We start from the raw sequence: 24443 nt of genomic DNA, 5'->3' as shown, positions 1-24443 counted from the left end.
TAAAGAAGCTAATCCGTGGTCATTAAACTCACCACCCACTGAAGTTAAAAACTCTGATGGGTAATTGAAGGTCAACTGCAGATTTTTATATGAAAAATGACCAAGTCTCGTATAAACATACATATCGAGTAAAAGGGTAATACTTACCACGTCAAATTTCAGACCGTTTGGTTCTCCATAGACGTTTGTATGCTTAACTTCATCCCGCCGCGTTACATATACAAATTGGATCGAATTGATCAACGCTTCTTGATGTGAAATTGGAATCTGCATAATCCCAGAATTCCCATGTTCGTCCCAGATTGTTCCTTCCGTTACGTTTTGACCCAATTTCAACGACATATTCAACCCGACTACCACGCAAAAAAACAGAAAGATGCTCTAAGTTTCATTTTCAATATCAGAAAACAAAATTTTGGCTACCTTTTAGTTTCTAAAATAGGCTCAATAAGCATCAATTAACTAAGATGTGCTCTTGAAGTCATGCCATTTAATGTTCTGTTAAGATTAATGCATAAAAATAAAAAATAAAAATAGAAACCAGATTTATGCATAATTTGTGTGGAAAATCAGCATTTGTTAAATCTGATTTACATGATAAGCTGCAGAAAGTTATTAAAAAAACCTACTGGCAAATTTCACAGGGGTTAAATCAGTTGTTGATAATTGATCTGCATTTTAGACAAAATTTGACTTAAAATACTTTTGCTACTTACAATTTACAACTGAACATAGCAAGTTTAAGGAAAAACAACTAACAAATTAAGGCGGATGTGATGGATGACTGAGCAGCAAAGTAAGAGCCGGAGGTTCAGAGTAAAGGCAGCGACTGCTTTTGTTTTATTAATATTAATATTAATATATATGTGCAAGTAAATTCCTAACAGTCACCCGAATGTCCACCGACACTCCGACAGTATTGGGCCTGTATCCTCAATCCTAGAATCATTTAATGGAAGTCAATAGTTTACTTATAACTAGTCATAACTCATACTTCTGTTTTTATTTGGACTTCTCTAACTGTTTATACTGGTTTTGACGCTCCAGTCTTAACTCATCCAAAAATACCATCAAAAAGGAAACTCATAATTATGGGAAAACTCCCTTGAGCTAGGTTTCGAACATGTGACCAGGGTCGTCTCCGAGAATATTAATACATCGGTCTATCTGAAATAAAAAGGCCCGTATGGCGGTGGTCGATGTTCTGTTCGGTGGTACCAATTGCTAGAGATGTTGGTGATTGGTGGCAGGGACTAAAGAAGGAGGGTTGGAACTTGGAAGGAGGAATAAGAACAATTAAGCATCGCCAAATGTCTTATTTTGATGAGCATTTTATTTAACTGATTATTAATTTTTTTTTATTATTGATTTTGTCATTTTGGTTTGAGCCCAATAACTTAAATTTTAACCATTTGATTTAGAATAAAAATTGGTCTGGGCCCAATAATTTTAACAGTGATCAAAATCCATTTATAATACATAAGAATTATTTTTAAAATACATATAAAAAGTATAAAATTTTTGGCCCCGGACGAAGGTTCAGCTCGCACACCTTCAAAGTCGGGCCAGCCTGAGATCATAAGATCTCATGCCTTACCCAGCAACCCCATGCTATTAGATCATAAAACCATATGCACTTTTCATATTTTCTAACTAGCATGTAAAGAAGAGTGATGCAAAATTATATCATCTTAAAGTCTTCACATGCGCTATAACTTTATATTATCTGAATAACTTTTTAACTTTTAAAAACTATAAATTTGTCTTCGTATAATACCTTATAATTGGGGTATACATTGTTCGTTTTAGGTTGGTGTCGGGCTAAAACGGAACCAAATACAAACTTTGGTTCTTCAACTTTTGAAAACACTCAGTTTCGAGTTTTTGGTTTGGTTCAGTTCGGTTTCAATTTTGTTGTTTAGCTTAAAATTTTGGGTCGGAAAAAATGTTCCCTCAAAATAATGAACTTGGGACTAATTTATTTTATTAATTGATTCTTATATGCTACGACTAAATTTAAGAGTTGTGTATTTGTTAAATTCTTATAAAATACTTAGAATTAAAATAAATAAATAAAAAATCTATAATTTCGGTCCAGTTTATTCGGTTTTTATAAAAACATAAAACCATACCGTTGGATTTTGTTTAGTTCGGTTTTGTCAGTCTCATGCACACCCCTATCTTATATGGGTCCATATAAACAATTTCGCCATATTATACAAGCAGTAGGGTCATAAGGTTCGTATGGTGTATTAGTGATCCATGAATAAGATATTAGTGGTATGTATCGCTCTGATCATAAGTAATTATGGTTGCTATTTGTGGGTGAATGTTAGGGATGTTTAATGAGCGCACAAAGCCAAGCTTACCTATGCTCGAGCTCAGCTTGTTTACCAATGGAGCCACCTTGACTCGAGTCATTTATAAACTAGCCAATTTTGAACAAGCCACAAGCTTTCTGATATTATATCATATTAAATTTAGTCCTAATACAGGGTAGCTTATTTAAATATCTACGTGTGTGTATATATATATATATATATATATATAAACTTGGTAAACGTATTTGTATATTGTATGTCAATAACTGATTACAATAGGAGTATAAATACTGAATACATTTACACGCTAGCCCCTCTAATATAATACATGCACATAATAAACTTAATTGTCTAATATTCCCCCGCAAGCTAAGGCCGGGGAGCGACCTGTAGCTTGGACCGTAATAGGAGAAATCGTTGTGAAGATAGCGACTTTGTGAGCACATCTGCTATCTGATCATCGGTAGAGATAAACTGAACTAAAAGCTTCTGTCGGGCAACCTTCTCTCTGACAAAGTGAAAATCAACTTCTACATGTTTTGTGCGTGCATGAAATACAGGATTCGTAGATAGATACGTAGCACCTAAATTATCACACCATAAAGTAGGTACTGACTTAATCGGAACTCGAAGCTCTTGTAGAAGTGTTTGAAGCCAGGTTAGCTCAGCAACCGTATCAGCCAAGGCCTTGTATTCAGACTCAGTGGACGACCGAGAGACTGTCCTTTGTTTACGTGCAGCCATGAAACTAGGTTGTAACCTATATAAGTAGCATATCCCCCGGTGGATCGACGGTCGTCCGGACAACCAGCCCAATCGGCATCAGAGAAAGCATTTAGAGAATTAAAAGCTGAGTCGGTATAGGCATGAAGAAGTGTGCCAGAAGCATGTTCGAGCCGTAAGCCATAATCAGCAGTGCCTTGCAGGTAGCGAAGAAATCTTTTAACTGCGGACCACTGATTATCAGTGGGAGAGTGCATAAATTGGCAGACTTTGTTAACTGCAAAATTGATATCTGGACGGGACAAGGTAACATACTGAAGGGCACCTACTATCTAACGGTATTTGACCGGATTGTCGAATGTTGGACTATCACCAAGGGTGAGATTAGCATTAGTGGCCATAGGTTACGAAATCGGCTTAGCATTAGAAAGACCTGCCCGTTGAAGAAGTACAAGAATGTATTTCTTTTGTGATAGAATCATGTCATGACCATGATGACCATGGTGAATAATTTCAATTCCCAGAAAATATGACAAGTTGCCCATGTCCTGGATTGCAAAGGTCTGTCTAAAACTCTTGACTACTGAATCAATAGCAACCTGGTTGTTACCTGTCAGCATAATGTCATCAACATAGACCAACATGTATAATAATGTGCCCCTGTTTGAATAAACGAACAATGAGGGATCTGTTTTAGAGCCTTGAAATCCCAGAGCATGAAGGGCCTTGGATAATCGATGAAACCAGGCTCTAGGAGCCTGCTTCAATCCATATAAAGATTTGTGAAGAAGGCAAACGTGATCTGGTTTTGTCGGGTCAATAAAACCTGATGGTTGTTGCAGATAAACAGTTTCATTTAGATCACCATGTAAAAATGCATTCTGCACATCGAGTTTCCTTAAAGGCCATTTATATGTAACATCTAGAGATAGAGCAACACGAATAGTCGTCGCTTTGACAACCGGGCTAAACGTCTCCTGATAATCAATCCCCGGTTGTTGCCGAAAACCCTTAGCGACGAGGCGTGCTTTGTAACGTTTGATAGCCCCTGTTTGGTCCCTTTTTAGTTTGTAAACCCACTTGCAATCGACCACATTAGCATTAGATGCTCGTGGAACCAAATACCATGTACCATTTCTCATTAAGGCCGAATACTCTTCCACCATGGCTTTACACCAAAGAGGATTTTTTTTTGCAACAGTAAAGGTGGTAGGTTCAGTTTCTAAAGGGACAACAGTTGTATGAAAGGAAGATGGGTTTAAAGGCTGTGTTTTCTTGGGGTTTTGGCGTAAATTGGGAGGTCGAGTTCTAGGTGGGATTTGGGTCGGGTTGGTTGGAAGTGGATTAGAGGTGGAGGCAGATTGCCTAGGTCGACGTTGATAAGTTTGTAGAGGTGGGGACGGTGGTTGCGGGGCTATAGGTGTTTGGGAAGGAGTATTGGATTGTGGTTCATGGTGGTCCATAGGTGATGTGGGCTGGATAGGAGGTCCATTGTAGGCCGTAGGGGAGGGTAGAGAGGTTGGGTCAATGGTGTTAGATGGTGCGGTTTGCGAAAGTGGGGGATTAGGGTAGGATGAGACATACGGGTTAACAGACGGCGGGTTTGGAATAACCGCGGGCTGATTACGAAAGGGAAAGTATTCTTCATTGAACCGAACATGACGGGCAATGTATATTCGTTCGTAAGTTGGGTCAAAGCAACGAAACCCATGGTGAGAAGTGTTATATCCAAGAAACACACAAGGTGTGGATCGGAATTCCAATTTGTGTTTATTATAAGGACGAAGGTGTGGATAGCACTGGCAGCCAAAAACCCGAAGGAACGAGAAATCGGGTTTGTGTTTGAATACTAGCTCAAAAGGAGATGTTTAGAATTGGCCCGAGACGGCATACGATTGATTAAGTAAACCGGCGTGTCAAACTCAAAGTTCCAGAACCGTTGTGGTACATTGTGTGACATTCATCAATTTCGGGTCTCGTTTGTATTCGTTTTTGTATTCGTTTATCATGTAAACCGACCCATTTTGTAAACCAAAACTTATGATATAATCAAAATGATGGATTTTATGTTACAATATTGTTTTACACTTGTTGGGTCTTGAAAACATTCTTTTTGGTCCTTAAAACTCTTTAAAAATGACTTAAACCAAACTTTGGGGACTATTATTGCCATTTACCAAAAACTTGTTTGACCATTTCAACCATCACATGCATCTTTACCCTATTTGTATGAACCATACTCTTACCATTATAAAAGCAAGGCTCCATACACCATTTTGGTTGTTCATCTTCTCCAAATCTGTCTCAAATCCAAGTATTCATCTTCAACATTTTGTTATTTTGATTTCTTAAGGTCAACTAACTATAGTCATTCATTTTAACTTGTTCATCTAATATTACTAACACTTGAATATGGTGGTACAACATATATATAATACACACCCCTTGTTTCCTTTATTTGTTACTTCACCGACTCCGGTTGGTTAAGTTTCGAATGTCATAAGGCAAGGCTTCATGGAGGACTTCGTGTTCTTGATATATATTTACACACACATAACTTATTATACATATCACTTATGACTAACTTCTAACCCTTTTTAGTTTGTTCATCTTATTTACAAGTTCCATGGTGTGGGTTTGTATAAGACTAACCTCGGTTTAACTGAAACTAGTCCAAACCGGAAACCGAACTTTTGTTTACTAGTTTTGTTAAAATAGTTGTTTAAACATGTTTATTGCTAGAATCATTTTTACAAGTTCTTTGATATTAAGCATATGGAATCCATCTATGAACTCGTTGGGAGATGAAAACCGAACTAAACCGAAACTTTTGCTTAAAAGACTTGTAGTTAACTTTTTAGTTGTAAAATTTAAGTTTTCTTCATTTATAAACCAATATACAAGTTCTATGATATTTGGGCATGTAGAAACCATCTATGAAATATTTGTGAGATGGAGACCGAACCAAACCGAACTATACCGACTTTTACTAGCTTAAGACACACAAGTATGTTTTTAGCTATCAAGACTTGTATATTTCTTTAAAAATAGTTTACAAACTGATTTTAATTATTTTCTTAAGTACTTGGAATTGTTGGATCCAACTTGATCTCATCACATAGTTTGGACCGACAAAACCGAATACTCGCTTAACGTGCGTTGTTAGTTCTAAACAATAGATCTACATACTTGGTTAAGTGTTAGTATATTTTAATGAGTTATCTCATAACAATTAATATGTTGGAAAGTTGACTTTGGGTTTGACCATTTGTCAAGACCCGAACCGACAACCCGAACACTCGTTAAAGACCCGTTTTAGTATCTTTGTCCCAAAGGAACTTGCATTTTAGCATTTTTCCCACCTTATTACTTAACATTGGTTAAGTAAATATTAAGGTTAGATACTTTAACCCGGTTTCGAGCAAACTTACATTTTTAAAGGAGTGTTATTATAAATTCTTAAATAGTTACATTTTAAACCTTGAACTTTAATTGTTTACTTTTTGCAACAATTATTTTATTAAAGATCTTCAAGACAACCATTCTAAATCCAAGATTTTATTGTCATTTAGGCCTTGCTCGTTAAACTTCATCCATCCGGTTATTCATCTTTTACCGATCAAGTTTTATACTTGAACGTGAGTAACTTCATACCCCGTTTTCTATCTTTTATTTTGGGGGTGACATTTCATCTTATCTAAACTAAATGTTTTATACTTGGGTTTTAAACCACAAACGTTGTTGTATACTTTACTTGAATAATTGCTCGATTTGGTGTTCTATGCTTATTTGCCTATGTGTTTATCGTTTTTGATGGTGGAACTATAAATCCTAGACCATTTGGCAACCCCTCATGGCAAGGTGTCGTTAACGTAATGCAATTAACGATAACTATAAAATCCTAAACTATTTGGCAACCCCTTATAGTTGGGTGTCGCTAACTTGTTAGTGATAACTATTTATCCAAGTTTATAGCTATTATTTATGGTTTTGTATACTAGTTTTGTGGCTTTTCATACTATATATCTATTGTTCAAACTTATGAATTGCTTACCAACCTTTGTGTTGATAAACTTTATTTTATGAAATGTTACAGGTTTGCATCTAGGTTGATTTTGGAGTTCGGTGAAGAAAACGTCACAAATACCGTTAGGATATTAGCAAAAATGAATAATATTTGATTTGCTATATTTTGTTATATTTTGTTGTATTTGACTTATGAATATTTGGTTATGTGACATTTTCGCTGTTGTGAAATGAAATGAGTTTGTTAAATATTGTCGCTTTAAATAGTGTCATGCGCTTATGAGCAATCGTTGCACCCCGACATGTTCCGCCGCCTTTGGTCGGGGTGTGACACATTGGATTGAGATAGTAGAGTAAGACCGGTTTTGACCACATGACGATGACGTCTTTCAACGATACCATTTTGTTCACTTGTATGTGGACAAGATAAGCGATGAATGATGCCCAAAGAAGAGAAGAATGGGGTAGATTGCGGAATTCACCCCCCAATCGGTTTGAACAGATTTTACTTTGGTTTGGAATTGGCGTTCAACCATAGCAAGAAACCGTTTAAAAATATCAAACACATCAGATTTAAATTTTAAAGGAAAAATCCACATGAATTTTGAGTAATGATCAACACATAGAAAGAAATAATTATGGCCATCAAACGACTTAGTTGGCGCAGGACCCCATACATCACAGAAAAGTAAACCCAAAATATGAGAACTCTTATAATTAGAAGAAAACAAATTAAGTTTGGAAGACTTTCCAACAGAACAAGAATTACAATGTACCAAGTCTTAGATAACATAAACTAGAAAAGTTGTGGATGTGGATGACCAAGTCTTTAATGCCATGTAGTTGAAGAAGCATGAGTGGTTGAGAAAGTGACTTTTGGTAATGACTGAATCTTGGGAAGGCTTATGGAATAGAATCCACCGTTACTTGGACCCGTGACGAGGGTAATGCGTGTAGAATTGTCCTTCACATCAAAGAAAGTAGAGTGAAATTCAAAAAATACATCATTATCAAGACAAAATTTTTGAACAGAAAGTAGATTCTTTTTAATTTCAGGAAAATGAAGAATATTTTGAAGAGAGAAGGTTTTATTTGGTGAATAAAAGTGTGAGGTACCAACATGAAGGATGGGTAAAACGTTATCGTTACCAACAAAAAGATTGTCCTTACCATTGTATGGTTCAACAATATCGAAACTGGAGAAGTCTGGTGTAGCATGGTAGTTGGAACCTGTGTCAGGAAGCCATGAGGTAGACGCTTGTGAGCGAGAATCAGCATAGTTGGCAGATGGTTGGTTCACTCGTAAGGTAGAGGGATCACGATTAAGACATAGTGATGGAATGTGACCAATACCACATCTGTTGCACGTTCCATAAACGGTGTTTTGGTTTGAGGCCCAACTAAATTGACTTCTGTTTCCTCCTTGATTATGATTATTGTTGTAGTTACCACGTCCTCCACGGCGGTTGTTTTGCCCCCGCCCACGAGTATTACATGGACGATTTGAATAAAAGGCCTGTGGGGAGTTCTGTGAAGCAGGCTGTGGGGAGTTCTGTGAAGCGGGCTGAAGTTGGAGTCCGAGTTGAGAAATCAATTGTTGAAGAGCCTGCATTGTTTCATGTGGAGGAACTGTTGAATCGGAGGTAGCAGTGGAGCTATTGCTGGTTGTAATAGCTGTGAATGCTTGAACAGGTGCAATATCGGGAATATTCTTCTTGACCATGAAGTCAAGATCAGATAGCAATCCCTAAAGTTTAGAAAAGGCTATGGGAAATTGCTTTGCAAGGATATTGGTTTTTAAACTATTGTATTCGTCCCGAAGACCTAAGATAACATGCAGGACCAAATCTTTTTCTTTCATTGGTTCACCAATATTGGCTAGGGCATCTGCATACTCCTACTCCTGTGCCCTAGCAAGATAGGCTGAGGTAGTCTCATCACCCTTCATGGCAATCTTAAGGAGTTGTGTTTTAAGGGTAAACTCCCTTGAGGAAGTGTGAGGTGCATAAGCATTCTCAAGAGAATGCCATAAATCTCGAGAGGTAGTACCTTGAATGTGTTGAAACGAAGCTTCTGAGATGGTTGATATCAACAGTACCTGGACATGAGCATCATTAGCCACCCATGTTGTATAATTAGGGTTTGGCTGCGGCTCTACAGAGGTGCCCTCCTTAGGCCTTTTCAGTTGTTTGCTGGATTGTTTTTGATGGACAAGGAATGGCTCCGTCTATATAGACAAATAAATTATTTGTAACAAGAAAAGGTTGAATCATAGCCTTCCAATATCCATAGTTTGTAGGAGACAAGGTAAAACTGAATTTGTGGGAATTGTGTGAAGTTTTATCGGTGATAGTAAAGGCAGCAAGGAGAGCCATTGGATCGATTTATGGCTGATGGTTTGATTTCTAGCAAAGAGGAGAGGTGGTGCGGCAGAATTAGGGTTAGAACCTAGGAGGCTCTGATACCAAGATAAACTTGGTAAACGTATTTGTATATTGTATGTAAATACTGATTACAATAGGAGTATAAATACTGAATACATTTACACTCTAGCCCCTCTAATATAATACATGCACATAATAAACTTAATTGTCTAATATATATATATATATATATATATATATATATATATATAGGATCAGGATCAGGATCATGAGAGAACTTTTTTGAAATTGAGAACCCTGAGAACCATTTTGAACCACAAAAAACTCTAAAATAAAAAAAAATCATAAAATAAAAAATACACAAAAATCAAAAAAAGTAAAAAAACCAAAATTCTTATTTTATTATCCCGGTTTCATAAAAAAAACTCAGTTGAGCTAAATTATATACACATATGTATAATATATATACACATATGTATATTTACATGTTTTTTTTTATACACATGTATATAATTTAAGATAAATGATACTGTACATATGTGTATATTACGTAACTAGAGATTATATAAAATTATACATATGTGTATAATACGACGTTTTATTATTTTTTTAATGAAACCGGAATAAAATATAAGAATTTTGGTTTTTTTTACTTTTTAAAATTTTTTATTATTTTTTGTTTTATGATTTTTTTAAATATTTTTTAAAGATGTTTTTAGTGATCCAAAATGGTTCTCAAAGTTCTCAATTTTCAAATGGTTCTCTTAAGATCCTTAATATATATATATATACCCTTTGTAAAAACCTATTCAATGAATACAATTTTTACAATCACATTCAAACATTCTATTGTGCATTGAGGTGGTACCAAAGCCAAATCCTTGGCTCTACTCTCACATCAGCAAACAAAGCTGATTAATCGGAATACATACAAGCATCAACGATCACTAACGGACACCATCAGCGTGTCCTCATAGCCAGTAATCCGCAAACAAAGCTGTTTCCTCACTGTATGATCGATCGGGGCTACTTTTGTGTCTTTAGTCAATTTTCCGAATTTTCTATTTTTTTAAACCAATAGTTCGAAAATCTTTAAAATGATAGAAGATGATTCATTATTATAATACATATTATATACTTAACTAGATATTCAATAATATAAAAAAAATACAAATAACAGAAGTTACAGGACCAGCTTCAACTTACAAACCGGACCGGACCGAACCGAAAAAAGGAGTTTCAACGATCGACAAACCGCTGAAACTGTGACAAGGGTCTTTTAAACTAACAATTTCATCCGAAACATGAAGAAGCATTTGACCATCGGGTGAGTCAATCGTTTAAACCCAAGTCGAAATTGGGCAGCTGAAGCTTTGGAATTTTGAGATCGTGAACAGGCGAGGACTCAATGAGGTTACTAGTTATCGTATTCATATCGTCATTAAAATTATTACCATTTGTTAAACGGGGGCGTCTTACCATACTCTTAAACAGGCCACCGATGGATCGAAACGGGTGAGTGACTCCATCTTTCAGTTTTAAAATGATTGAAACCTCTGATATCTGCCAAGTGGCCGTCAGAACGATCAGGAACGAAAAAAGGTAGTGCGTTATTACATTCTGCCTTCTCACTTTCTTAAGCGCTTCTTCCACTATCCTTAACCGTTCTTCTTCACTATCTTGTTCTGATCTTGATAACTCACCATCAGGTGGTTTATCATGATACTCAAACTGACTACAAGCCTGTCGGCTGCCGGATGTGATGGAAAGAGTGACGTTTCCGGATGGATGAGGTGGAGCGTAGCAGCAGAGTAATCCCTCTTGAATAATCTCGACAGGGACTTGAGTGTCTCCGAACTTGCAAATCCATTCGCTATTTGACGGATCACATGTAAATGTCCCAATTATCAGTACCTGCAATAATTACCAATATGCAACACAATAGTTATTAATATATAAAGGAAAATTGGATTTTAATAATCCAAACTATCAATCATTGGCCATTAATAATCCCAACTAACAATCTGACCGGTGGTAATCCCATTTTTTAGTTTTGTTACCAACAACAATCCCAGCCAAAAATTTCATTAACTTCGTTAGTTTTGATCATTAAGTTAGCGTTAAATGACCGATATACCCCTACTAACAAATAAATATATTTAAATAAAGTTTATCCTATATTTTTTATATCATTTTTAATTTTTAATAAAACTTCTTGTTTCCTCACAAAACACACTCATCCCGTCATCATCTCCGGCGGCCGTCACACACTCACCATCTCCGGCCACCGACCGCCACCATGATCATCATCATCTCCGTCAACCTGCCAATTCAAAGAAACTACAAAACCCTAAAGGCATCAATTACAAGTTGTTCCTTTATGTACCAAACGTCATCCTCCACAACTTTCGAAATTTCAAACAATTTTCTCATACGAATATGAAAGATCCAGACCATTAAATCCTCCAAAAGCCTTAGACCATTAAACCAAATATCATCGGAGTTTACCGTCGGTAGCCGGAGATCTAGAATCGGAATTGGCGTGCCTTGGGAAGCGTGAAACCCTTGGTATCCCAGTGTAGTCCTCGATGCGAGAAGGAAGCGTTGTAGCTTTGAACTTCAGCGATCCACCAAAAACAATGACGTACGCCGTCTTGCTCCGAGCCCCAAAACCGCCGCACCATCGCCATTGTCTCTGTAACCTTTCATGAGAACTGAGAAGGTTAGGATTTCAATTTCAATAAAATGTGGATACGGTTGTTGACGGTGGCCGGAGATGGTGAAGGTAACAGTGGCTGGAGACGGTGAAGGTAACAATGGCTGGCGGGAGTGGCATGCGTTGTGAGGAAGCATAATAGTTATTTTTATTTTTAATAAGGGTATATCGGTCATTTAGCGCCAACTTAATGATCAAAACTAACGGAGTTAATTCTTTTTTCGACTAGGATTGTTATGCGTAACAAAACTAAAAGTTGGGATTACCACCGGTCAGATTGTTAGTTGGGATTATTAATGGCCAATGATTGATAGTTTGGATTATTAAAATCCAATTTTCCATATATAAAAACAAGTGAAGTGAATGGATTTATTTAAGGTGAGCATTAACCGAAACGAAAACCGACGAAACCAAACCAAAACTAACCGATAACCGAATACACCGAAAAGCGGTTATCAATTATTTTTTGCCTCGGTTAACCAAACCGAACCATTAATATTTCCATATATTTCTGGATTTTATATCTCCATTTTATGCATTTCATGTTTTATACCACCATTTTTATATATTTATACCACCATTTCATGTATTTATATCTCAATATCATGTATGTATACATTCATAATACGTATTTAGGCATCTATTTCATGTATTTCTAAGTAAATAATTTTAGCCCAAATTTGATTTTGGTTATTAACCGAACCGAACTGAATAAACCAAACAGATTAACCAAAAACTTCTTGGTTAATTTAGTTGAGGCTATTAACCGAACCAAACCGAACCATCCTCACCCCTAGATTTATTTACCTTTGTAGGCTTAGTTGCATAGCCCCACCGAGGGGATATTTCCCGAATACTAAATTTCCGCTCTCGATCAAACAATGTGGATGCAGAATGGTGCTCGCTTTCTGGCTGCACTTCCTGTTGAAAGAATTACTCACATATTTGAAATAACAACTTTGATTTAACATTTGTGGTTATAATAATAATAACAATAATAAGACATACATACTCTGTAATGAACAAGAACAATATGCTCCATAGCCCTGCCACCAACAAATCAACTGATTAATATGTAACCTGTAAGACATTCCAATATAAAAACGTACTTACGAATCTAACGTCCAGTAAGTACGCCTCTGGAAATTCGGATTGTCCTCACCATGTGCATAGTAACAATTTAAAACATCAACATTTCCAACCTACCCACATATTCATTCTCATAAGATCACTGCATTATTATATAAATTTTCACGAAAACCAGAACGAAAAAAGCGAACCTTTAGACATTCGGCGACATTCTTAGTGTGCCAAGTATGACCATCTTTAAGGAAAAAACAAAGAACCCTTTTGTTAAAAAGAAACAAAGAACCACCTGTAAGTAATTAAATAGCAATCATAAATCATACACATTATTATTAAGAAATGAAATAAATAATAAAGACTAGGGCTGTAAACGAACTGAACGAACACAAACAAGGCCTTGTTCAGGTTCATTTGTTAAGGAAATAATGTGTTTACGAACACTTACCGGACAAGATTTTATGTTCATGCTCGTTCATTAAGGAAATGAATGTGTTCACGAATGGTTCACGAACACATATAAAATTGGTGGAGCCTAGAGATATGTGAACACTTCAAAACGATGTGAGAATATGATTTCTTAATTTATGTTAAGGGTAATAAATTAAAGAATATAAAATGTTTAAATAAAATAAATAAATGTAAAAAAAAACTTTCATGAAAACATATATGAATGAACATGAACAAACGTTCGTGAACACATTACCGAACGCTCATGAACATAAATGAACGAACGAGGGCTTTGTTCATGTTCGTTTGTTTAACTCGCTGAACGGTTCACGAACTGTTCGCTGAACGTGTGGTTCGTTTAAAGGCCTAATAAAGACAGAAGGGTGACTAACTGGGTGGTTTTTGAGGTGGGTGATGAATAAGGTGTGTGTCATCATAATTCTCAAGTATAAAAAGCACCTCTTCTGGCTTTAACCACCTATATTCAGCTTCTTGAATCAGATCATTGATGTTATAATCTGGGCCAAAACACAACACACCAATTTCAGATAATAAAACATAAATGAATGAATAATATTACATAACCAAAGAAAAATTAAAAATCACACCACACCTGACATCATCATTCTTATGTATACATAATATTCAACACAAAGGCAATTAATTTACAGGATTTAGGGTTTGAATTTGGCAGAGATATAGGTTGAAGCGGTGGGTGATTATTAATTTAATATTGCACAAATAATAGTGGGGAAAAGAGTGACCCACAACACTAGTTGATAAAAATAATTGATTTTGTGTTTTGTGTACGTAACAAATAGAAGAGGGGCGTGAAATGTAATTGTTGAATAGTACATGGGGTTATTGCGAACAAGTCCATTGATATCTAGAGGTGCACAAAAGAACCGGTTCCGTACCCGACCCGGAACTGGATCCGGGTCGTACCCGGTGTACCCAGAAATGGGAGAACCGGGTAGGGTCTTCCGGGTATGAAATAACCCAAACCGGGTATTTAATAACTTGTCATGTCTGGGTCTTCTATTTTCCAAAAATACTAAGGCGGCTCTCAAGCGGCTCGCGACGATGCGAGTGTGCGAAGTGCGCCATCAAAGCGCCACATTGCGCCCAACGCCTTCTCCCGTGCACGTGCCCGTGCTTCGTACCCTCCGCTAGGACCACTAGATGCATGGTAGACATAAAAAATATTACTATGGAAACTTCTCCCTTTAAAAGGAGTTTCCAAATCTTTCCCACTTTCCATGTGAGAGATGGATTTGATCTTCCTTATTTATACCCAAGTGAAACGCTTCTACTTTCTTCCATCATTTAATGTGAGATAGATTTTCCTTTTCATATCCTTAACATGGATGACTTTCTTATGGAATATTTTTGATTCCTTATTTTCTCAACATGAATTGATTTTATTTTCTTTATCTAAATTTTTCTCATTACTTATCTTGAGAATATTTTTGATACTTCAACTTTACTAAGTTGTTAAAGTTGGATAAAAATTTTGGAAATGTTACATAGTGTGAATGAAGATTTTGAATTCATTAGGTATTAAGTCAATTGATTTAGGGAAATAGTGTTGCAAAATGCAGACATTAGGTACTATCTGTTAAGATTTGTTTGTGAATGATAAAAAATGGACATCATATTCTAATCAATAGAAAACTCAAGTTTTGTTGAATCGCTACAAAATTTAGGGTTTTATTGTCGGAGGCGGTTCAAAGGCTTCCATGATTACGGTTAGCTTGCATCGGCTTTGTTAACTGCGGCAATGTGGCGACCGTCGGTGTTTTTGCGGCGTTCACGGTTTGCAACAACTGTGTCGATGCGTGCTTAAAGGTACTAGCGAAGTGCGTAGGCACTTTAGGTGAGTTCATAAGCCATGTTATAATAGTTTGAAATTAATTAAGATTTTTACTAAATTGTTTTTGACACTTGACATCATATTCCAATCAATAGGTTCATCAAGCCAATTTGATCATCCAACTCAACTGAATACAAAGATTTTGACCAATAGAAGGCTTGCACTATCGGTAACATCTAATAGGTGAGTTGTATGCCCTTTTTAGTATTATTTTAGGTTGAGACACATGCTCGTGTAGTATCTCATAATAAACTTATGAGTTTCTAAGACACTGCATCTTTAATAATTTTGAGCCGAAATACACACAAACTTATATTGATTTATATATCTACAATTTCAAGTGAACTTTAGCATTAAGAGTTGTACATCCTGCAGTTAAAAGTGTATCCCACATACCGCCTCTTCATCCAATTGTTTTCTTCCAGGCATCCATGGTCCTTCGATATTTTCCATGCCTATCTCTCTCTTTCTGTTAAGGTATTGCAACCACCGTTTCTCCATTCTCCCTCATGTTATTTATTTCAGGCGGTGGCCATGATGATTCTTTAGTTACTCGCTAGCACTCTAATTCTTCGCCCATTGTTGTCGGGTTCGAAAATCGAACCCTTGGTGCCGGCGGTGGTGTTTTCATCGCTTACTGTTGTCGGGTTCGATTTCGAAACCCTAGGCGGTTGTGGCGGTGTTCACTCTTCTCTCTCTCCCTCTTATTTTGTAACTCACAAAAATTTCGGACTAAAAATACCAAATTTCAAAGTCCAAGGACCAAAAGAGAAAATTCTGTTCTCCTGTCCGATCGTGATACGCGACGGACGCGATGGGTATGTTTTCTAAACCCAAGAAATGGGCAGACGGCGATACGCAACGAACCAAAACCCAACGTCATCGCGTGTCGCGATGACGAGGTCTGTCAGGTTGACACGTGTCAGGACATGTGTCACCACGTGGCATAAAGGCATGACGAGGTGACACGTGTCCCGCCACGTGTCACATGGTGGCACCATGTCTTGCCACGTGTCACCACGTGGCACCGCGTCCACCACATGGCGCCACGTGGAGACGCTACCGGTGATTCATCAAACCTACGTCGCGATACGTGACGGTGTTTTCATCAACCGTCGCGTACCGCGATGGGTTCGTTTTTCAGCTTATAAATAGGGGTGCTTGGCACCTTCATTTGCACACCAAAATCTCTCTCTCTCTAAAAAATTTCTCTCTCTACCTCGATATCCGTGCCACCGACCCGACAAATTATAATTTCGTAATCCGCACCATATACCGACGACACCTCGAAGTTCGTACCGAAAATCCCGAAGACCGGCGACCTCGTTTTGCGTGCCGACCTTGTAACGTGTGACGACCTCGTAAACCGTGCCGACCAACATTTTGCCTCGAAGTACGTGCACGACCCCACGACCCCCAAACGTTGTCTCGATTTTCATACCGAGGAGTTGTTGATCAAGATTCTCGATATACTTGCAAGCGTCGAAGTGCTGCCCGAGAATCTAGAAAATAATATGCCAAGCAAGGTAAGGTTTCTGTCCAAATAAAATATTATTATCTCAAGGCTTAGACCCTAGTCAGGGGTATAGCCTAGACCTTGATCAAATTATAACAATCAAATTTCTTTATAAGTAAGAAATACAAAATTATATAAACAAAGGTTATAACTAAAATATAATTTCTTCATGGTTAAGAAATATAAATATTCATATACACGAGAAAATAGTTAAAATAATATTTCTTTAAAAGTAAGAAAGATAAGTTTACCAACAAGAGGTATAGTTAAAATTAGTGTTTCTTTATGATTAAGAAACATGATATTTTACATACAAAAGGTTATAGACAAATGACGTTTCTTCTTGAAGAAGAAACATATCATAGACATTTTTTCTTGAAGAAGAAACTTGGCACGTGATTAGCAAATAAAGAGAAAGGATTCATGTCCAAAGTATGTTATACAAACAAATGATCAATCAAGGTTTAAGCTATCAAAACTAGACTAAAGTTCTGTAGCCGGATTAAGAGACGATCCGGGTATTTATATAAACCTATTTTATTATAGGTCAATCATTCAATCATTCATTCATTCATTCACAAAGGTTTTCAAACGAGATCACCACATCATTCACAACAGACAGTCACAGGTGAATACGTTAAACCTTTTTCAGTCAAGATAAACGGGTGGTTTATCTTAAAAAAAAGACAGTCAAATAAAGATTTATGGGATTACGTGATCCCTATTTTATACAAGATAGAAAATAAAAGCAACTCAGACCGAGTACACATGTGTCTGGATCCAAACATAATTAATCTAGTCTATCAGTCAAGGCTACATGGCCGCAGACTAGAGATCATAATAAAAGTTCTTCAATGGGCATCAGTTCCCAATGGGCTCCAGTTCCTAATGGGCGTCAGTTCCCAATGGGCATCAGTTCCCGGAGAACCGTAATTGTGTGTGTATGGCAAGTGGTAAAAATCCCAAAAATAAGAGACATTTCTGCTGAGGATGTTTCATGAAAACTATCATGTCAGTCAAAGATAGATTTATAAAATGTTTTTAGAGTCAAAGATTCACCAGCATATCGCTGACGTATCCCCCCCCCCCCCAAATATTACAGGAAATAAAGTTAGCACATGTAGCATGGAATTATAGCCAACTCATGGAGATAGATGCTCGCAAGGTAGAGATGACTCAATATTTTAAATTAATAAAATATTGCAAACAATATTTAAACAAAGTTTTATAAATAAAACAAAGGTTTGAAAATCAAACTCTTGAATATTTATTATTCGAGAAGCTTTATATTAAATCAAATATTTTGTTATATATTACAAATAAACTAATGTTTCAAAACATAAATTAATATTTTATTATAAATTAAAGACTTCCGCTAAAACTCTGATATATTTTCAAAAATGGTACCAACTATTGGTCATACGCCTAGGCCCTAAGTGAGGGTGTGGCAGGTTGGTATATCGATCTTAGAGAATTAGGTATTTAATCATAGCTAGGCTTCGATCAGAAATAAGATTATAATAGTCATTAGTATCCAAGTAAGGATATCAAAGAAATAATTGAATGATTAAAAATACGAATAAGATAGGAAAACGCGCTCATATCCCTAATATAACCTCGTATAGATGTGCGATCGTCAATCTAGCGAAGAATCCGTTCAGCTTCGACCCGGTAAAGGGAAAGGCTATATGGGAACATATTTTCTCCCAATTCCTATATCTAGTGATGAGAGCCCATATCAAACAGCAATTGAGGAAGATTCAGACTCGTTTGATTCTAACATTCCGCTAGCTCGGATTATTCCAAATCGGAATATGTATGGAGGCGTATCAAGTAGATCCAAGGAACCAATGGTGTCAAATGGAAAAGACGCAATGACTTATCCAGAAGAAAATCCTCAAGGACAGGAATATTATTCAACAATGCAAGATCCTTACTTTGCTCACACTAAAGAAATCGATGCTGAAGAAAGAAAAAAGAAAAGAAGAAAAGAGAAAATGTTAAGAAAAACGACAAGATCAAGAAGCTGATTATTCGATGGAAGAAATAAGAATCTTAGTAGTTGTAAATAATGCAATTGTAATAAAAGTCGTGCAAACCTTGTAAAAACATAAATAAGAGATATATTTAAATTTCCTCGAAATTTGTAATGTATCTTTTAAATAATTGTGTCAAGAAAAGATTGCACAAACTCTCAAGATAATTCTTCCAAGTACATCTAGAAGTAAGAGAGTAATAACTAGAAAATAAAGGAAAGGTCCAGATGGACAAAGTCTAAAAGATGACTAAATTCAAGTTGACGCTACGTGAAATAACTAGCAAGAATTAAATGAAACATGACCTAGAAATAAGAATTGTAGAAATTCTTAGGGTCTATTTGTACACAAGGTATGTACTAATTATTTCAAGAATATGCAACGAGAAAATATCGATGCCTCTCAAGAACCCTGGCGACTTTCGTCATTAAAATACTTGGAAATAATAAAATTATCGTTTCAAACGATTATTTCAAAGTAAAGAATAATTAATTAGATTGTATCATTACGAGATGAACAATCTCAAGAAAGATTAGAAAGAAATATACTCGAAATGCGACAGACTTAATTAAACATTCTATAAACAAATCAATTAGAATGTCACACTCTTGTAACAAACATTTTATCGTTAACATATAAGTAAGAATTTCATTCATACTAAAATCTATTCTGTTCACAGAATGTCGAATCCAAAAAATCAAGAAAATAATGATGAAGCTTCAACTCATAGAAGCAACAAGGACATGTCAAAACCTGAACAGGAGATTCCTGCACAATATCTTGTTCAAATTCAAGAAATGATTCATAACGCAATGACTCCTTTCGTCGATGTAATGAAAGAAGGGTCACACAAAAATAAAATAGAACATTCAAATAAATCATCGAGAACTCATCCGTATAAGAAACCTTCTCATCATGAAGAAAGTGTTCATAGCTCCAACGCTGAGAGCATATTCAATCATAAATTCAAGAAACAATTAGTAATTCAAGGCAGTAGTTTCAAGAACTTCAAGGAATTTGGACCAAAGGAATTCTATGGCGATAAAGGTGCCATATCAGTTGTACGATGGCTTGAAGAAATCGAGTCCATTGTTATCATCAGCAAATGTACCGAGATCGAAAAGATTCAATACTCCTCTCACTACTTTAGAGGTGAAGCTTTGGAATGGTGGAATACCCTGATCATGTCAAATGGTCGAGAAACTATGTACCAATTGAAGTGGGAAGAATTCAAAGAACTGGTGTTATGAAAGTTCTCTCCCATGCATGAACTTGATCTTATTCTAACTAAGTTTTTGAACCTCAAGGTGGAAGACACTAATCTCAAGGAATACAATACTAAATTCCATGAGTATTGTAGATTGGTACCACACTTGGTAATACCCGAATCCAACAAAGTAACCCCCTACATTTGGGGTTTACCTCGGGAAATTAGAAAGATGGTAAGATCTCATTTGCCTCAAACTGCTGATTTAGCCATGGAATTAGCCGGTTATCTTATGAATGGACTTATCAGAAATCAAGAAGAGGATAAAAATAATAAAGGAAAGGAGGAAGAAACCGAGGAAAAGAAAACAAAGAAAAACAAAGAAAATGAGGAAGGGTCTTTTAAATATACAAGACCAATCTGCCAAAACTGTGGCAAAAGACATCACGGGAAATGTTTAAGACCAACTAACTTTCCCAAAAGTACTCCATTGATCACATGCAACTTTTGCAAGAAACTCGGTCATTCGGAAGACGATTGCAAAAGGAAAACAGTTGTATGTTTTAGCTGTGGAGAAAATGAACACTTCAGCTCAGAATGTCTGAATAAGACAAACAACGCTAATGGAAGTGGTGCTAAGAAAGGAAAAGCTAATATGTTAAACATACAAGATGTATCCAACCAAGAATAGAAGTAGACAAGAGTATGACAACTGAATGTTCAAGATCCAAAGGCATTAGAAATAATTAATAGTTTAGTTAACTCTTGTAAACTGCTTGTAATCTCGTTATAAAATGAGAAATTTTGTAATCGTATAAGGGTATCTGAATCCCTAATGTATATAAAGAAAGATATTAGCATATAGATCGTGTCTTACACAAGAATGCTTACACGCAAAGGAAAAGAGATAGTAAAATTTTTGAAATACAAGAAACTATCATCTAAAGAAAGATGAAATGAATGAATTAAACTTAGACATAAGAGTATGTCTACTCAAGGAAAATCAATTATCCGAACTTTAAAGGTTCAGAGTATAATTGATAGAAATAAACGGAAACAACCCGTTAAAATCAAGAAGTAAAAGAATATTATTACTCAAGTATGGAAACCTTGAAAGAAATCGAGACGAGTAAATTAAAAGAATTCGATAGACTAAATTCAAAAAGTAATTTTGTTAACATCAGTAAATGTTTAGAATACAAAGGTGAGGTAAATAGTTAAACACAACTGGCCACTGTGCTTAACAATTTACAATTACTTATAATTTTCTGGACTATTGATTGAATATGTCACCCAAAGATGTAAGTTAACGACGAATATAAGGAATTGCAATTATTCAAACAATTCAAGTTAAGCTCAAACAAAAAGATTAGAAAGAGTCTGATAGCAAATCAATAAGCAAAGAATCACTCACAACAAATATCGAGTACGAGATTCATTCCAAGGTGGGGAGGATGTAACATCACAAAAATTTCGGACTAAAAATACGAAATTTCAAAGTCCAAGGACCAAAAGAGAAAATTCAGTTCACCTGTCCGATCGCGATACGCGACGGATCAGAAGGAGACCCATCGCGTAACCCGATGGGGTATGTTTTCTAAACCCAAGAAATGGGCAGACGGCGATACGCGACGAACCAAAACCCAACGTCATCGCGTATCGCGATGACGAGGTCTGACAGGTTGACACGTGTCACCACGTGGCATAAAGGCATGACGAGGTGATACGTGTCCCGCCACGTGTCACATGGTGGCACCATGTCTTGCCACGTGGCACCGCGTCCGCCACATGGCGCCACGTGGCGACGCTACCGGTGATTCATCAAACCCACGTCGCGATACGCGACGGTGTTTTCATCAACCGTCGCGTACCGCGATGGGTTCGTTTTTCAGCTTATAAATAGGGGTGCTTGGCACCTTCATTCGCACACCAAAATCTCTCTCTCTCTAAAAACTTTCTCTCTCTACCTCGATATCCGTGCCACCGACCCGACAAATTATAATTTCGTAATCCGCACCATATACCGACGACACCTCGAAGTTCATACCGAAAATCCCGAAGACCGGCGACCTCGTTTTGCGTGCCGACCTTGTAACGTGTGACGACCTCGTAAACCGTGCCGACCCAACATTTTGCCTCGAAGTACGTGCACGACCCCGCGACCCCCAAACGTTGTCTCGATTTTCATACCGAGGAGTTGTTGATCAAGATTCTCGATATACCTGCAAGCGTCGAAGTGCTGCCCGAGAATCTAGAAAATAATATGCCAAGCAAGGTAGGGTTTCTGTCCAAATAAAATATTATTATCTCAAGGCTTAGACCCTAGTCAGGGGTATAGCCTAGACCTTGAACAAATTATAACAATCAAATTTCTTTATAAGTAAGAAATACAAATTTATATAAACAAAGGTTATAACTAAAATATAATTTCTTCATGGTTAAGAAATATAAATATTCATATACACGAGAAAATAGTTAAAATAATATTTCTTTAAAAGTAAGAAAGATAAGTTTACCAACAAGAGATATAGTTAAAATTAGTGTTTCTTTATGATTAAGAAACATGATATTTTACATACAAAAGGTTATAGACAAATGACGTTTCTTCTTGAAGAAGAAACATATCATAGACATTTTTTCTTGAAGAAGAAACTTGGCACGTGATTAGCAAATAAAGAGAAAGGATTCATGTCCAAAGTATGTTATACAAACAAATGATCAATCAAGGTTTAAGCTATCAAAACTAGACTAAAGTTCTGTAGCCGGATTAAGAGACGATCCGGGTATTTATATAAACCTATTTTATTATAGGTCAATCATTCAATCATTCATTCATTCATTCACAAAGGTTTTCAAACGAGATCACCACATCATTCACAACAGACAGTCACAGGTGAATACGTTAAACCTTTTTCAGTCAAGATAAACGGGTGGTTTATCTTAAAAAAAAGACAGTCAAATAAAGATTTATGGGATTACGTGATCCCTATTTTATACAAGATAGAAAATAAAAGCAACTCAGACCGAGTTCACATGTGTCTGGATCCAAACATAATTAATCTAGTCTATCAGTCAAGGCTACGTGGCCGCAGACTAGAGATCATAATAAAAGTTCTTCAATGGGCATCAGTTCCCAATAGGCTCCAGTTCCTAATGGGCGTCAGTTCCCAATGGGCATCAGTTCCCGGAGAACCGTAATTGTGTGTGTATGGCAAGTGGTAAAAATCCCAAAAATAAGAGACATTTCTGCTGAGGATGTTTCATGAAAACTATCATGTCAGTCAAAGAAAGATTTATAAAATGTTTTTAGAGTCAAAGATTCACCAGCATATCGCTGACGTATTCCCCCCCCCCCAAAAAAAAAATATTATAGGAAATAAAGTTAACACAGGTAGCATGGAATTATAGCCTACTCATGGAGATAGATGCTCGCAAGGTAGAGATGACTCAATATTTTAAATTATTAAAATATTTCAAACAATATTTTAACAAAGTTTTATAAATAAAACAAAGGTTTGAAAATCAAACTCTTGAATATTTATTATTCGAGAAGCTTTATGTTAAATCAAATATTTTGTTATATATTACAAATAAGCTAATCTTTCAAAACATAAATTAATATTTTATTATAAATTAAAGACTTCCGCTAAAACTCTGATATAGGTACCAACTATTGGTCACACGCCTAGGCCCTAAGTGAGGGTGTGACATATTGTGGTCGATTGCCTGTTGTTGCCGGGTTTGATTTTGGAAACCTTGGTGGCGGGTAACGGTGGTATGCTACGGAATTTACAGACGAATCATGTGTAATCTTAAAAGAAACACAATTCGGCTGTGGTGAGCTTAATTTGGGTGCATTTTTTTTTCTCTATACATGTTTTGTGCTTGAAATTAAGCTTTCCAGTTCTTCTACTGCGGAGACAATTCTATGTTGCTACTAAGATGCACCAACAGTACACACATAATGACATGTATATACATTTTCTCAATCTAGCTAATGGCTTGAATTGTTGGTTAAGTTGAGAATCTTTATTATTTACCATTGATTCTTTTTTTAATAGACATGGAGCATGAGAGTATGTATGTATATAAAATTATAAATGTTTTA

The 24443-nt window shown here is 36.3% G+C and overlaps 1 protein-coding gene across 1 annotated transcript; it reads right to left on the bottom strand.

Annotated features, from left to right (window-relative positions):
* Positions 1 to 10404: 10404 nt before the first annotated feature.
* On the bottom strand, positions 10405 to 14255 carry LOC143604343 (uncharacterized). The gene is made up of 6 exons (XM_077080854.1): positions 14096 to 14255; positions 13451 to 13545; positions 13284 to 13372; positions 13183 to 13216; positions 12978 to 13091; positions 10405 to 11368 (listed from the first exon to the last, which is right to left on the bottom strand). The coding sequence occupies exons 4-6, from the start codon at positions 13210 to 13212 to the stop codon at positions 10787 to 10789; spliced, it is 726 nt and encodes a 241-aa protein (XP_076936969.1). The 5' UTR covers positions 13213 to 13216; positions 13284 to 13372; positions 13451 to 13545; positions 14096 to 14255; the 3' UTR covers positions 10405 to 10786.
* Between the last annotated feature and the right edge of the window lie 10188 nt (positions 14256 to 24443).

This window comes from Bidens hawaiensis, unplaced genomic scaffold (assembly GCF_021521415.1).
Source record: "Bidens hawaiensis isolate Kalapana, Puna unplaced genomic scaffold, B.hawaiensis_p1.1 tig00064802_1, whole genome shotgun sequence".
NCBI classification, from domain to species: domain Eukaryota; kingdom Viridiplantae; phylum Streptophyta; class Magnoliopsida; order Asterales; family Asteraceae; genus Bidens; species Bidens hawaiensis.
The sequence above is the reverse complement of the archived record's forward strand: the minus strand, read 5'-3'. Positions and strand labels throughout refer to the sequence as shown.

Excerpts from the sequence above, each read along its gene's own strand:
- LOC143604343 (XM_077080854.1), bottom strand. The coding sequence starts at position 13,212 with ATGGAGCATATTGTTCTTGTTCATTACAGA. Across the intron at positions 13,092-13,182 it reads TTGTTCTTGTTCATTACAGA|GAAGTGCAGCCAGAAAGCGA; the intron begins GTATGTATGTCT and ends TTCTTTCAACAG. Across the intron at positions 11,369-12,977 it reads ATGCAACTAAGCCTACAAAG|GTACTGATAATTGGGACATT; the intron begins GTAAATAAATCT and ends TAATTATTGCAG.